We start from the raw sequence: 16,724 nt of genomic DNA on the forward strand, positions 1-16,724 counted from the left end.
ATCTTCTTGATAGAATTTATATGAAGCAATGGATGAATACTGTACAGTAGCTAAGTGACTCAGTGGATAGAATGCTGGGTCTGGAATCTGGAAGACTGAGTTCAAATCTGGCCTCAGATACTTAGTAGCTGTGTGATCTGGCTGAATCACATAATATTTGTTTGCCTCAGTTTCCTCATCTGTAAAATAAGGATAATAATAGTACTTACCTCTCAGGGCTTTTTGTAGGGATCAAATGAGATAATAATTGTGAAGTGTTTAGCATAGTGCCTGACACCCGGTAAGCTATAGAAATAGTAATTACTACTACTACTACTACTACTACTACTACTACTACTACTACTACTACTACAATGTGTTGCCTATGGCTTGCTAAGGGTCAGTCATAAGGCGTAGTAGTAGTAGTAGTAGTAGTAGTAGTAGTAGTAGTAGTAGTAGTAGTAGTAGTAGTAGTAGTCATTTAAATGTTATGAGAAATGGTTCAATTTGGTCTAATATCCAAAGCAGTCCAGTCTCAACATCATATAGCTGAATATCTAAAAATGTTGAAATAATGACCAATGAAGAATAAGACTGCTCCAGTGACTATTATAACATCTACCAACATGACAATAGAGATATGTCTTTGCCCTGTGCTTCCTAATCATTGAGGTCAGCCTATCGGAGCCCAACTATAGAACTTGGGCTAAAAATCACCAATCAAAGAACAATTAAATGCTCCTAAGCAGTCAATTGATGGCATCATGCTATCGAACAGTAATGTTCAAAGTACTAAACAATGCTCCACACTCTTGCAAATCTCAAACCCCAACATCACAATGAATTAGAACATCTTATATCTTGTGGTTCCAGTTGATATGGGCTTTATTCTATAGCCTTCCTGGATTTAAGGAGACAATAGTTAATAATAGCTCATTGTTTCTCACAATAGTAATGTAATAGTCAAAGCTACTACAATTGTATGAAAGCAGTCAAAAACTCCAAACAGAAGCTTCCACAACTTTTCCAAAAGGCAGATAACCTACCTAAGATTAAAGCAACAGTTTGGACTTTGTTTAGGATGTATGAAAAGGAAAGGCTAAAGAGACCTTTACAACTTTGTTGAATTCAGATTGCTTAAAAAGTCGAAAGACTCAGCAGAGCTCTATTTATCTTCAAAGCTTTTAGCACAATAGTTCCGGTTTTTAATATGTTCATTAAGCAAGAAATGCTGATACACTTGTTCCAGTCTTCAGTTATTAACAAGCAAAACAAACATCCAGCAAGATATCTTATCCATATTTCCCATTCAGTTCAGCTCAAGTCAGATGCTGAGACAAAGAACAGTGTGTTTAATTTATATTATTGAAGACCATATGATGTAATATTTTAAATGAAAACAGTTGTGCAATATTTGGCAGACTTGAAATCTTTTTATTTTAGTACTTTTCATAGTATCTATTATTCATCATTTCATACATTTTGTAATTCATAGGAAACCTCCGAATTTTTTGACTTCTGAGATTCCTTCAACTCTAAATCTATGAAAAATTAATTCCATTCTCTGAAAAACTGCAAAATTGGATTGATAAAGGTCACAGAGGCTTGTAACAGAACTAGAGTCTGGTCTTCCAAATCTCATAAAAGCTGCATGGAAAACTATTGGATTGGATGTATTTTGAGGTCCTTTCCTAGACCATCCTATCTTTCATCACTGGGACAAAATGATTTCTTTTTTTGTGAATAGCTTTGATAATTCTCTAGAATCCTACTAGTTCCTCTTCTCTATTATACCACCAGTCTATTGTGACTTTATTTACAAAACCTCCAATGAAGTTAAAGTTTGCTCATGAGGACTGTATTTGTTCCTATTATTCTACTTTTTTAAGATCTTGTACTGATAAAAAAAAAAAGGGTGGGGAGAGGAGGACAGAGAAGTGGCTTCAGACTATTCATAATTCTCAGATGCTAGATTCAGAAGCCTAATATAACTCTTGACTCAACCTCAACCTTGATGACAAAGTCTGAAGAATTATTTATACCTCAAAAGATGAAGGAGGAACATGTGAGTAAATGTGATTATGCATAAACTCTTGTAGATCTGTCAGGAAATACCATGAAAGTCCTTTCTGCAATCAATGGAAATCCAGGGGAAAGGTTGGGGGTAAAGAACATTAATAGTTTTGTTAAAAAAAAAAACAAAGAATTTTTATTCTTCTTTCCTGGTAGGAACTTTTTAAGTTCTGGATTCATCTTTTCCAGGGAAATGAGTCATAAACATTTTCTGGTTTCAGAAGTCTAGGTTGACATAAGTATCAACACACCTGGGATCTAAAAAGAAATCAGACTGAGATGAAAATAAATTAGCAATGAGTTTAAAAGAAACCAAGCAAATTTGGTTTAAAAAAATCTATATAGCAGGAATTTTTTTGGGAGAGGGAGGCAAAATGGGAAAAAAAAGTTTATTCAAAATGAATCACCATCTTTACATATAACTCTAAACTTTAAATTGTTTATTTAAGAGTCACAGCATTTCAGAATAGGAAGGGATCTCTAAGACCATGTAGTTAAATCTATATTTATACAGAAATGTCATTTACAACTTCCTAAATAATTGGCCATCTGGCCCTTGAAGACCTATGAGAAGGAATTTCAAACATATAAATAAATTATACTTATGACCTTAGTTAAAGATATCATCAGAACTGTCCCTAATCAGCATGATAGTCATATATCTCATGTTTTATGGAAAACTGCAGTTGCTGGAGATGGTCAGTGACTCACATTGGTATTGGGTAAACCCAATAATGTGATTCCTATCAATTGGTGCTAAGAAAGAACCAAACTCCATAACACTCCAGCAAGTAAACCAGCCCAGATGAAGCAAGACATTCTGAGGGAGAGACATGGTGTCTTAGTAGAGGTCTGCTCCAAGCACAATATATAATAGGGAGACCTGGGGTTGGAAGATATGACTTAGAATTTTGATTCTAACATTTATCAATAATTAGCATTTATATAGAACTTTAGGTTTACAAAGCACTTTACATGTTAACTCATTTCTGTTATTACAGGCTATTATCCTTATTTTACAGATTAGGAAACTGAGGCACAGAAAGATTAAGTGACTTAATTTTAGTGATTGACTTCAGGTAGCTGAAGTTCATTGACTGACACAGGTAATGTCTGAAATGGAATTCAAATTCAGATCTTTCTGACTTCAAGTCTTGTGCTCTGATTCTGAGTCATCAAGCTGTATACCATTTTTTTCAGTATCTTCCAATAATGAACCTAAACTATAATGTAAGTTTTTTCTTTTTGGATCATACTATGGTAGAAGGATAAGAACTTTAATTGGAGAAATGAAATGAGTTATGTATGGAGATTTCCTCAGAATTTGATCAGAGCAGGAGCAAAGTACAAGGTGAATTTGACAACTGTTGCAATTCTAATCAATCCTTGAGGACCATGGACCAAGATAATTTGGGCAGGTGTTGACCACAGTTAGGACTTCATAACTATCCTACTAGGCAATGAGGCAAACCTGTTTCCTCTATCAACCTATAGAACTGGGAGTCAATTCCTCCTTTCGTGAGGCTCCATCCTCATAGTTGTATTATAAACATCATTTCCCTCAAAATCGTTATAGAACTGAAAACTTCTAAGCCTGAACGAAGTACTATTCATCTCTCTCATGCCCCCAGGAAGTAGGAAGGAGTGGAAACTAGAAGAAGCATAATGTACTAAAAAAAGAGGACTGGACTTATAAGAATCTGATGATCTGGATTCAAACCTATGCTTTGACACACTTACCTATTTCATTTAATTCCACCAAGAACAAAAATCCTAAGAGGCTATATGGTGCAGCACAGAGAGCTGGAATTCAGTCAGAAGAACTGTATATGAACTTTGTCTTAGTTTACTAGCTGTATGAACCCAAACTAGTCATTGAATTTAAACCTAAATCCTGTTTCATCAACTGTAAAATAGATCATACTGGCACAATTTGGACTTATTCTACAACCTTGATGGTTATCTCAATTAATTTCTTAGCTAATCTTCCAATCCTGCTAGGGAATTTCCTTAGAATCATTTACCTTCAAAACCAACCGGAAGGACTGAATTTGGGGGAGCTGAAGATTTCTCATTAGACAAACAGAATAAGTACTCTTCCCTTATTAGGACTGGATGCCTTTGGATTACCAATGGTCATTTTCACCTAATTGCCTCAATGAAGGCTTACTGAAAATCTCTTCCAGGTTAAGGGGAGTTATATTTGTATAAATGGGGAAAGAATTGTTTGGTTTTGGGGGCAGATGAATTTGGGATTTAGGATAGGGAGAAATGTCACAAATAGAAATAGAACAAATGTCTGCTAAAGGCAGGCAGTTTAAACTGCATCAGTTTAAATTTCCACTCTCAAACTGGGCATTTTTCCCCTCAGGAACTTCCAATAAGGAACTCTAAAAGAGCCTGTGCCCCTGGCAACCTCCTCCATCCCAGAAAGGCTTTTGGCACATGGCAAGAAAGAGAGCACAAAATAGCCTAAGAAGGCTCTGGCTTTGTCCTTCACTGAACATGAAGGAGTGGGGTGGGAGTGGAGGAGAATGGGGATGGGAGGGTAAATAAGGAGGGGTTGTAATCCTGAGGCTTCTAGTTTTTTTTTGGTGAAGCAATTGGAGTTAAGTGACTTGCCCAGGGTCACACAACTACTAAATGTCTGCGGCCAGATTTGAATTAAATGCTCTTAGCCTTGAGACAGTCTTGTGAGCTAAGGTGTCAGGAGCTCCTGAATTCTTCAGCAGGGGCCCAAAGATAAATTTCCTACAGTGGAAAAAAATGATCATATAGGAAAAACAACTTGTGCCCTGGTTATGATTGGCCAGAATCCTTTAAAGTTGCCTTAGTCATCTCATGGGACAATTCCTGATGTCAACAAATAGAAGGGACCATTGAGAGCATAACACTGCTCTGCAGTACTCACCAGGAACAGGCAGGCAGTGGCAGTGCAGGGAGGGGGTGGCAGGTGGGAGAGTTAGGTCTCTGCAGTGGCAAGGCAACAGGTCTCAGGCCTATAACAACACTCCTATTACAGAATGGGGAGGCAGAGTCAGAGCCAGTGTTTAACACAGTATCTAGCACATAGTAGGTGATTAATAAATGCTTTATTGACTGACCCCAGAAGGGGACAATGCTTAGCCCAGCACTAGGCAGCAGAATGAGGACTCTGTAGTGACAGCACAGAGGAGCATGTTACCCAGGCAGCAGGGAGAAACAGGAACCCCATAAGCAGTGGACAGAGATACAAATGTTGATGAAATGCCGTCCTAAAACAACATCAAGATCGCACAAGTGCTAGCCTCATTTTGCAGGGGAGGGGAACGTGGGCTGAGAGATGTTCTATGAAGGGTTCAGTCACAAACAAGTAGTACTTCAAACTCGGGCCTCAATATCCTGACTGTAAATCCAGTGTGTTTTTTTTTATTACATCCTTAGTCCTGTGTCTGATAGATTCGCAGACTGCCCTAAAAATAATCTAACTTCTTCAAATTAAATTAATATTCTTCTTAATGCTTTCTCAGTTCAAACAATAAGCTTATTTTTGCACAGCTCAAGGTTATTAAAGTTTAGTAAACTGAGCATGGCAAAAAATTTTGACTTGAGAAAGTGAAATTAATCTGGAATATTTAAGAAGTTAAAGAAACACACACACACACACCTCCCTCCCAGAATCACCCTCTCCCCCAAAGCAAATATTGAAATTTCTTGTATTGATTCCATTGATAAATGTGAGGTACACATAGGCAAATTCAATGTCATCTGACTACAAAGAGTATGTACATACTACAATTTATTCTGTATGAAAGTATATGAAAAGTCTTTTCTATTGCTTTCACTCTACATTACTATCATCTGCCGAATAGATAGCTTGATTTCTTCTCTTAATTTTCTTTTGTAGTTGATTTCCATTTCCAGTTTCATCACTTAGTCTTTTAAAGGATTTCTCATTTAAGTTCTTCCCTTCTTCTGATTCTTGATTTTCACTAGATTTCTCCAGTTCATTTGTGGAATTCATTGTGTCATCAGAAGATACCACCATGGAATCTGGTAAGATCCTAATGTCAGAGAAGCTTGTTGAAAAATCAGGCGGGGGTTGATCAGATGATGGCTCCATTGAGGGAGTATTGACATCATCATGTAGGCCTGTAATACTATCTTCACCCTCATCATCCTCATCAAGCATTATTTCATCTGGGTTAATGGAGGATGACAGGACAGAGTTATCTGTGTTATATTCACTTGGTTCTTCTCCTGATCCATTACTGTCTACTTCCTCGTCATAATCTCCACGCAATGACCTTTCTTCTATCACCTGTTTAATTCTATTATTAATATCAGTGAGGCCAAGCTGGGCACAAAATTCTGTGGTCTGAGGACTGATCCTATGAACTAACTCCAGGTTTTTGTGGGGTTTGTTAGGATCATAACATACAGCTGTCACACTGAAGTTACATGGAATTTTGAGATCATGGTTCATTTCTTCCAATACCTCTTTCATTGCATCCTCTGTAGCACTATAATCCCACCTGTTTGGGGGAGAAAAAAATAACATTTATTTTTATCTTGTAAACTTAAACAATACAGAATGAGAAATTAAAAAATTAATTTTAGACTCACAAAGAGAAAATATATTCAATTTTGTAAAAATAATTTTTTTTTGGCAAAGGAGTGGGGTTAAATGGCTTGCCCAAGACCACACAGCTAGGTAATTATTAAGTGTCTGAGGCTGGATTTGAACTCAGGTACCCCTGACTCCAGGGCTGGTGCTCTATCCACTGCACCACCTACTGCCCCCAAAATAATTAATATGGCGGCTAGGTGGCATAGTGTACAGAACACCAACCCTGAAGCCAAGCATACCTGAGTTCAAATCCGGCCTCAGAGAGTGTGCGTGCGTGTGTGTGTGTGTGTGTGTGTGTGTGTGTGTGTGTGTATGTGATGATCATCTCCTAGCTTTCCCTTTAGGTGGTAGGCCCTTAGGTCTTGAAACTGTGATCTACATGTCATTAGTTTTAGGGTTTTTTTTAATACTGGTGAGGGGAAAAACTTCATATATTTTGATGTTATTCAAGAACAATCTCTCTTCATTTTAGGTTTACTTTAAATTATGTATGTATCAGAAAGAAAAAAAAATCTTTTCAATTAAGTCCCTAAGATGTGCTAAGCACTGGGGATAAAAAAGACAAAAATTGGCTCCAGTTTGCAAAAAAGTTGACAATCTACTGGAGGAGGGGAGGAGGAAAAAAGGAGAGTATCATGTACACAGATAAGCATATACAAAGTAATGTAGAACCAGATTTGACTTACTTTGCATGGAGGCCATTATTTTCAGGCATATTCCATAAGCCTCGGGATACATTTACAAGACTATTAGTAGCCTTTAGAATAGTGAGCCATTCAAGGTCATATTCCAAATAGTCCGGTGCATTTGAGTCATGCTCTACTTCTATTATCTATATAAAAAAAATACTTTTAGGAAGAGCTATTCATTTTAACATTACTATTATTAAAACAACATCTAGAATGCTCCCTATTTTTACTACTTAATAAACAATATTTTTGCTCTCAAGGGAAGAAATCAATCATCTAACTTCAGGATTAATTACCCAAAAGAAAGAAATCAAGGTGTGGAGAGGTACTATCCAGTAGTAGTTATCTAACATTTTAAAAAAATATTATGGTTACATAAAACACCATCTTATTTTAGGACTATCTAAAACAATAATTTTAATTTCCAAAATTTACTAATAATTATAATTCTCAATTCAACCATCCATCTTCTTAATTACCTATGCTTCTTCCCTACAGAAGAGGATGTTGGTGATAGCATTTAATCTGTAATAGTAATTACAGAGTATTTAAGCCTGGATCTCCAAATAGAATATTTCTTTTGGAATTTGTTTTTCTGTTGTTATATCACTGTCCCAAAGGTTCAAATTTTATATTTCATCTTTTTAGGAATATTAATTCACTGTTCCTAGAACTAGAAAACCTAGAAAAGTCACTAAACTATCCAGATACAGTGGATGTTGATTTTTAAATGTCTTTTCTCTTTGTTAAATGGAAGGCTCAATATGGTGGAAAGAGGACCATATCCAGAATAATTGTGATATAAAAAAGCAAGAAACTTGAAAGAAGAGAAATAAAATGAAACAAAATACACAAACACCAAAGTGTACGTGTTATTAACATACATTTATATACTAACACTTTAAAATTTTTACAAAACCTTTCTTTTTCAATACTGTAAAGTAGTATAAGTATTTTACAAATTTTACAAATATGAAGGCTGAAGCTCAGAGAAATTAAAGTTATGATTTGCCTAAGATCATACAGCTAGTAAGAATGAGACAGGATTCCAAGTCTTCTGACTCTATGAGCGACATAAATGTACTTCTGTTAGAAAAACTAACATGGATCTTTATGATTAGATGAAATGAAATTCCTTTTTTATATATTCTTAGTACAAAACCCCAAAACAATCATCTTATTTCATTTTTACCTGTAAAAAATCTCTGTGTGGTAGACATTTGTCTAAGGCTAAAAACTTGGTTACTTTTGGTAGCTGTCCATCATTGGCCTAGAAAACAAACATAAATAAATAAACTGTTAAAAAGTAGATACCTGTTAATTATAAATGGATAAATTACAATGTAATAGAAAATTTCTGTGCCATAATGATTAATGAATGTCAAGAATTCAGGTAAGTCTCATTTAGATTTATATGAGCCAGTGTAGAGTGAAGCAAGTGGAACTAGAAATATACAATGTCTACACCATTACAGGCAGAAAGAACAAAAAGACTGTAGGTGAAAATTATATTTTAGCCCTGGATAAGAGTTGAGAAAATACACTTCTTTCTCTTCTTTTCAGAGGTGGGAGATTACAGGTAGGAAATTCTGCATGTGGTATCAGACTCCAGATGTGTTCATCAGTTGATTTCCCTTAACTAATTTCCCCTCTTTTAAAATTCTTTGTACAAGTGATAGTTTGCTAACTAGGGATTGGGAAAAGGAGATATTTAGAAGTGAAGGTGATGTAAAAATATAAGTCTGTTTCCTTACTTCTACAGTAAGGAAGGGGAGTTAGAACATGTCTAAGATTCATTCTTGCCTTAAAAATTCTACAGTTCTCGGATTTACCAAAGGTGTATTTAAAGATTCTCCCCTGTTCTCCCACCCAAGCTGCCTTGGTCCCTTGAATTTATCCCTTTTTATAATATGGCTTCTCCACTAGCTCCTCTAGTTCCCAGTTTCAATCTGTGTCAATTTTGGCTTCTCTGAGAATGAACATTAAGGATGGGACAAAAGACCTCAGTCTGGACCCTGAGAACTGGTAAGACACTATGAGATTCAACTGGGTGTATATATAGAAAGCTAAAAAAAAAAAAAACAACCCTGGAGCAGCTAGGTGGCATAGTGGATAGAGCACCAGCCCTGGAGTCAGGAGTACCTGAGTTCAAATCCAGCCTCAGACACTTAATAATTACCTAGCTGTGTGGCCTTGGACAAGCCACTTAACCCCCATTGTCTTGCAAAAACAAAAAGAAAAAAAAAAGAAAAAACCCCAAATTTATTGAGAACCTACTTAACAGAACACTGTGTTTAGATGTGAGAAAGACAGTTTAGTTATTCTCCATCTTTTAATGTTCCCTCAGTCCCTACATCAACTCAACCTACCATCTTATCTGCCCTTTCTTTGTTCCACTACTAGGCTTCTTGAGGGGGTTAATCTATATCCAATGATTCTACTTCCTTTCACTTCTTTTGTCCCTTGTAACGGAAACAAACCAGGTTACAATACTAAAACTGTTCTATCAAGGGACACCAATGATCTATTCATCACTACATTCAATGGTCTTTTCTCAGGTATCATACACTTTGATCTATTTCTCTGTAGCACGACACGGGAAAATTATTCTTAAAAACTTCTCCTCAGATAATATTGGTTTGTTTCATATAATAATTACCCACTAACACAGAAAATTATTATTTATTAAGTGCTTTTATGTGCTAGGCACTGTGCTGGTTGTGAGGATACAAATACAAAAGCAAGACAGTTTCTGTCTCAAGAGATTTTACTTCACAGAAAGAGTAAACTATATATACTAAATATATAAGTTCACCGAAAAAGTAAACTACATACACACACACACACACACACACACACACTAAATATATAAGTAAAGTAATTGGGAAACAGGAGGAAAGTGAATGATAACTACAGGAATCACAAACAATCTCTTGAAGGAAGTGTCAATTGATCCAAACTATGAGTACTAAAAGGAAGAAGATAGGAAAAAGAACATTCTAAGTATGGTCAACAGCCCAGAAAAGATTCAGAAGGAAGAAATGCAATATGGTGTACAGGGATCAATACATAAATCAATTTTGTGCCAAGGGATGTGTATAATTAATGTGTATGTAATTAATTGGTCTAGAAAACTATACCAGGAAAAAAGGTGGGTAAATTTGTTTTTTCCCCACGAGTCTAAATAAGTGAGATATGAAGTTTCCCTTTGAAAGAGCTGTGGTATTAATGGGAGAGAGCCCATTTAGAAATAAGACATTAAAAAGGTTTTCTAAGTAGATTTCTCAGTAGTAACTACATATTTGAAATACATTACCTGATGCTTCATGAAAGCTGCAAACTTCACGTGAAGATGTGCAGAGAACCAATAAGTAGGTTTCAAATGATGTAAAAGCTCTGAAGCAGCAGGGCTTCCTAAAGTGTTGTTTTCTACTTCTTTTCGAAAGAAGGTTTTTGTTTGAAGAAGTTGCTTTTTATTGCCATAATGGTATATACTTCTTGGCCAGTCATGAGACAGGAATATATCAATAGATTGTTTCAACTATAAAACAAAACAGTATAACATTTAAGATTCTTTTTCAAGGCAATGGGGTTAAGTGGCTTGCCCAAGGCCACACAGCTAGGTAATTATTAAGTGTCTGAGGTCGGATTTGAACCCAGGTACTCCTGACTCCAAGGCCCAAGCTATCCACTACGCCACCTAGCCGCCCACGATATAACATTTAAGGGTAGCCTGACCTAAAAATCAAGGACCCTCACTTCCCTCCTCTTCCATTATCCCTCCACTAACTACACAACCATTTTACCATTCAATTCACTGTTGCTTAAATTAAGACCTCATCCACCCTCTAACATTAAGATAGTCAAAGATGGTATCCACTATTCAAAGCAAACAGCAATCCTTGTTCAGAGGAACCCGACTCAGCCTTTTATACAATTTCTAATGTCAATTTATGTTAAGTGTTTAAGAAGTTTAACAAGGCCACGTGTTGACTGAGCACCTATTAACATAAATAACAAGCTTGGAAATGCCAAAGAATATAAAAAAGTGTAACATATAGAACCTGCCAGCAGCAACTTATATTCTAACTGCAGAAGCAAAAACTTACATACACATAAACAAAGTTAAAAGATAACCTAAGACTTTAAAACCAAATTACAAGATTTCAACATTGCAGGATTGTCTAATTAACATCATAGACAGTAATTAGTACAGGACATCAGAAAAGAGAAAAATCCCTTAGGAGTAAGGAAAAAAATGAAGTAGAAGGTTGGAATTGATTTGAATGACAGAAAAAAAAGAAAGAGCATTACTAGCAGTAGAACTGAAGAGACCAAACAAAGGAATACTAGCAAGATTAATAGGTATGCTCAGTTAATACTACATCAGGAGATGTTGCACTAATCTAATTACAAAAAAAAATTGTAGGGAGTTTAATTTTTATAAAAACGATTTCCAAGGTTACTTTAGTATATTTTTTCCTATACCTGTTTTAATTTGAAGACTTCAATATTTCTCACATGGTATACACTTCTTACTGAGCTTTGATCATAAGGAGGGCACTCATAATGTCCTGAAATTAATCAATGTAAAATAAGTTATATATATATAAATATTATACTTTCCTAGTCTTCAAGACAATTAATAAATGCTAAAAACACATTACAGTTATTTGCTAATATTACATTTGCTTTTATATATTGGTACTGGTGCTTTTCAAATTGTTATAACATTCATTTTTGCTTTATGAAATTACTGTAAAAAATTAAACTGAATTATTTGTGGGATAACAAAACTTGTACTTTGTATATTATGTTGTATATATTTGTTTTAAAGTTATGAAAATTCACAAGAAAAAATAAGGAAATATGCTATGTTACCTATAAGTTTCTATATAGCATTTTTATAAGTCACATTACCTTTTCGGTAGTCATGAGATTTGAAGATACCAGAGATTCCACCAATTCTCAGACCACGGAATTTAATCACTCCAGCATATCCTGAAAAATTATACATGCAAGTAAAAAACTCATGTGCTTCAATATAACACAAAGAACTATGACTCCAGAGCTAAATAAATTATCTAATTATGTCTACAATGCATTTAAATTCATAATGCCAATTAATTCATTCTCAGAAAATTACATTAAATAAATTTTGTGAAAAAGCAATCAGTAATAAAATAAAGAATAATAAGGCAAACCATTACCAAGATCTCTCTTGGTAATTTTTGCTATTAAACAAAAATTTAATAATTTCTTATAAAATTCCCAGGATCTATGTCATGGCAGAAGTTAGTGTTCAAAGTAAGAACATGCCCTAATGCAAAACTACTGGAGCTTACATGAAGAAAAAGAAATGATGCCTTCTAAGAAATTCTCTTTAGAACGGTTTTGTTTAGAGTTCTAAAACAACAAAATCAATAGATTAACCACCACCTATTTATAAGCTAGGTTGTTAGGGACAGGAAAAAAAAATGTCCTTTGGGAAATTTACTTGAGGAAATGATCAGTCTTTACTTATTTATTAGCAAAAGCAGGCCTTTACAAACATTATTTCATTTAACTTTCAAAACAACCTTGCAAGGGAGAAAACCCTATTATTATTATTATTATTATTATTATTATTATCTCCATTTTATGGATGAGAACATTATTTTTAAGTGGCAGGACCTTACAGTTATAAAATATTATGGCTCAACTATACAAAAGAAATAAATAAAAGCACCAATTATAACTTAAATTGTCTTTGCAGGGGCAGTTAGGTAGCACAGTAAATAGGCACTGGTCCTGGAGTCTGGAGGACCTGAGTTCAAATTTGGCCTCAGATTAATAATTACCTATTTGATTGACCTTGGGCAAATCACTTAACCCCACGGCCTTGCAAAAACCAAAAAAATAAAAAATAAAAATAACCCCCCCAAAATTGTCTTTCCATACAGATCAAAATAAATATACCACTGGCTTGGACATGAACATTTTTTCCCCATAAAAAGTTTTAACTCTTTCATCTTTGAAATATGACTTCATGTCCTACTACCCAGATTGGAGACTATCATTGATTGAATAATATAAACTTACTTTGAATTTCACAAAAAACTACATACTCTGTAGTTTAGAGGTCCATATAAAGATATATGCATACCTATCACCACTTTACATAAGAAAAAATGAGCAAATACCTAGATAATATATATTTGGAGCCACCCAGCCACCATAAGGTAGTTCCTGCAGATGATTAGAGGCTTCATGATTTCCCCCAATGAAGATTGTGAGAACAGGAGCTTTCTTCTCACCAGAGTAATACCTAGGATACAAGTATAAATTTGTCAATCACACTATACAACCCCATTTTGTCAGGCTGCTTGTTATGGACCCAATACACTAGAAATTTTTCCATTATGGCAATACAAATCAAACATTCCTTAAGCAACTACAAGAGCATGTGTATGAAAGGAAGAGCATGGGAAGAGGTGTGGGAAGTAGGGTATTTTAACCTGCAATTAAAAATAGAAGGAAATTAATGTGATCTCTATGAAATCAGAGGCCATTTTTTTTGTTTTTGTCTTATAATCTCAGCAGCTGGAATACATAAGAAAGACATACTTGTTAGGTTAAAGAGTGCACGATGAAACACTTTATAATACCAGTGACTGTAATATCCGAGGTATTTAAGAATCGCTCGCTAAAATAAAGAATTCAAATTTTACATAATCCTTTAAAGTTTGCAGAGACGTTATTTGATCCTCAAATGAGGAATATGCTATCATTAACCACATTACAGAGAAGGAAACTGAGTCTCAGACAAGTGAAGTGACTTGCCCCGATGGTCCAACAATCAATTCAACGCAAACATTCAACAAGCGCCTACCATCCATGTGCCAGGCACTGTGCCAAGTCCTAGGAATACAAATCGGGGCAAAAGACAGTATCGAAAGGTTCCTTTGCTTCGGGCTGGACCTTGTGTCCTGACCCAAGACAAGCCCTTGGCACCCGCAGGAGACCACCCGGGGCAGCGCAGTACGTCATCTTTATGCATCCCCTTTCCAGGGTCAGAAAGGAAGAAGGAGAGGATCCACGCAACTGAGCCCGTGTCCTGGGCTAAGAAAGAAGGGCTGGGGAGGAGGAAGGGCGCGAGGCACAGGGGGAGACGGAGACAGAGAGCGGGGAAGCCGGGGGGAGGGAGCCCGGGACCCACGTAACCTGTAGAAGGTCTGCATGTGCCGGTACTTGGGCGGCACGGCCATGCAGCGGAGATCGGCCTCGTTCCGCACCGCCTGGAAGTCGCCGCAGCACAGCAGCAGGTCCGCCGGGCCCCCGCCCCGCCGCTCGGCCAGCGCCAGCGTCTCGTAGATCTTGTCCAGCTCTCCATGACAGCAGCCGGTCACGGCCACCCGCATCCTGCCGGCCCGAAACCTCGGCCTCCGCGCTCCGGTCCGGCCGCCACAGCCGCCGTGGGCGAGCCCTTCCAACACACCGGAGGGGCAGCGGCCGCCCGACGTTGAGCCGGGCACCGAGTCTCCCGCCTTCCCCGGCTCCAGTCAAACTCCGGCGGAAGTGGCGCAGCTCCTCGCTACAAGAGCTCCTCCGCTTCCGGCTCGGCAGATCTCGCGACAACAAGGCGAGCGGCCTTCGAGACTTGGCCGGCGCCCGAGCGGGCCTCGTCCGACTCGTGGGAAAGTCAAGAAGGAAGGTCCTTTGTGATGTTCTTTTTAAGGAAAGTTCTGCGAGGAATGGGGCGGGGAAAGCATTGAGGATTTTAAAAATAAAGTTTTATTGTTGGTTTTTGCTTTTACGTTGCATACATGTACGGGTTACTCCAGATTAGGGAACAAATGAAATAAGTGCCACATGAAGCATCCACCATCGCCATCAACCTAATTTATTTAAAAGTTAACAAACATATTTGTATGCCTTCGCTGCCGCATCGCGGGGGAAAGAAAAGAAATATAAATTTCTAGAGAAATTCATTATGTTTTATAGTAGAAGAAGAAATAATGCTTATACTTCAAAAATTCACCAGGACAAGTCATCAAGAGGCTTCTTCACCCCTTAATTTTTTTTTTTAGATTTTTTGCAAGGCAGTGGGGTTAAGTGGCTTGCCCAAGGCCACACAGCTAGGTAACTATTAAGTGTCTGAGGTCGGATTTGAACCTCTATTCACTGCGCCACCTAGCCACCCTTCTATTAGTCTTCACATTGGTCCCATGGTATGCATTGATCTCAGCTGAATGTGATGAGAGAGGAAATCATATCCTTAGGAAGAAAACCAAAGTATGAGAGAGCAAAATTACATAATAATATAACGCTCCCCCCCCCCCCCCAATTTGAAGGTAATAGTCTTGGGTCTTTGTTCAAAGTCCATAATTCTTTCTCTGGATACAGATGGTATTCTACATCGCAGACAGCCCCAAATTTTCCCTGATTGTTGCACTGATGGAATGAATGAGTCCATCAAGGTTGATCATCACCCCCATGTTGCTGTTACTGTGTACAGTGTTTTTCTGGTTCTGTTCATCTCACTCAGCATTAGTCCATGCAAATCCTTCCAGGCTTCTCTGAATTCCCATCCCTTCTGGTTTTTAATAGAACAATAGTGTTCCATGACACACATATACCACAGTTTGTTAAACCATTCCACAATTGAAGGACATTCACTTAATTTCCAATTTTTTTTGCCACCACAAACAGAGCTGCTATGAATATTTTTGTACAAGTGATGTTTTTACCCTTTTTCATCATCTCTTCAGGGTATAAACCCAGTAGTGGTATTGCTGGGTCAAAGGGCATGCACATTTTTGTTGCCCTTTGGGGGTAGTTCCAAATTGCTCTCCAGAAAGGTTGGATGAGTTCACAGTTACACCAACAATGTATTAGCACCTCATTCTTTCCTACAGAGTCACTGAAGTCCAGTGGCAAGACACAAGTCAAAATGACTGGTGATGATGAACAAGATGAGAGTACATTTTAGGAATCTCTTGTATAGTCCACTTTTTTGCCTAAGAAATGGACAGGTTAAGATAATCATGAAGACAATAACTGGTCAGTTAACCGGAATCTTTTGCAACCTGACTGAATTCTATGCAACAATCTGAACTTCCCATTCAGGGTCCTCCAAATCTATCCATTATAGTTTCTATACTTAAGCTTGAGCGTAACCATTCTACAAGTTGTATGCTAAATCAGGACTTTCATTTGATGATAGCTCAAAATATAGAACATAGAATAGATTTTTCAGAATTGTCTCACCACCATATTAGTCTCAGGTCTTTTCAGAAAACTACTATGAGAATTCCATCCATAGTTGGGTGACTCACACAAGACTGGAATCTCTTCTAGATTTAAACACATACTTTTCAATACAATTACAGAAA

General features: G+C 36.9%; 1 protein-coding gene across 1 annotated transcript; it reads right to left on the reverse strand.

Moving 5' to 3' along the window:
- Positions 1 to 5,129: 5,129 nt before the first annotated feature.
- On the reverse strand, positions 5,130 to 14,895 carry DBR1 (debranching RNA lariats 1). The gene is made up of 8 exons (XM_074214852.1): positions 14,554 to 14,895; positions 13,533 to 13,657; positions 12,271 to 12,351; positions 11,839 to 11,924; positions 10,667 to 10,891; positions 8,543 to 8,620; positions 7,348 to 7,493; positions 5,130 to 6,566 (listed from the first exon to the last, which is right to left on the reverse strand). Exons 1-8 carry the CDS (start codon positions 14,748 to 14,750, stop codon positions 5,873 to 5,875), a joined length of 1,632 nt encoding a protein of 543 aa, XP_074070953.1. The 5' UTR covers positions 14,751 to 14,895; the 3' UTR covers positions 5,130 to 5,872.
- Positions 14,896 to 16,724: the final 1,829 nt, after the last annotated feature.

The sequence above is a fragment of the Macrotis lagotis genome, chromosome 1, assembly GCF_037893015.1.
Source record: "Macrotis lagotis isolate mMagLag1 chromosome 1, bilby.v1.9.chrom.fasta, whole genome shotgun sequence".
NCBI classification, from domain to species: Eukaryota; Metazoa; Chordata; class Mammalia; order Peramelemorphia; family Peramelidae; genus Macrotis; species Macrotis lagotis.

Bases quoted from the DNA above. Each gene is read 5' to 3' on its own strand.
- DBR1 (XM_074214852.1), bottom strand. From the start codon at position 14,750: ATGCGGGTGGCCGTGACCGGCTGCTGTCATGGAGAGCTGGACAAGATC. The intron at 11,925-12,270 runs GTAATGTGACTT...GATTAATTTCAG, and splicing joins ATCTCATGACTACCGAAAAG to GACATTATGAGTGCCCTCCT. The intron at 10,892-11,838 runs GTATAGGAAAAA...TTTGTTTTATAG, and splicing joins AAGTCTTCAAATTAAAACAG to TTGAAACAATCTATTGATAT.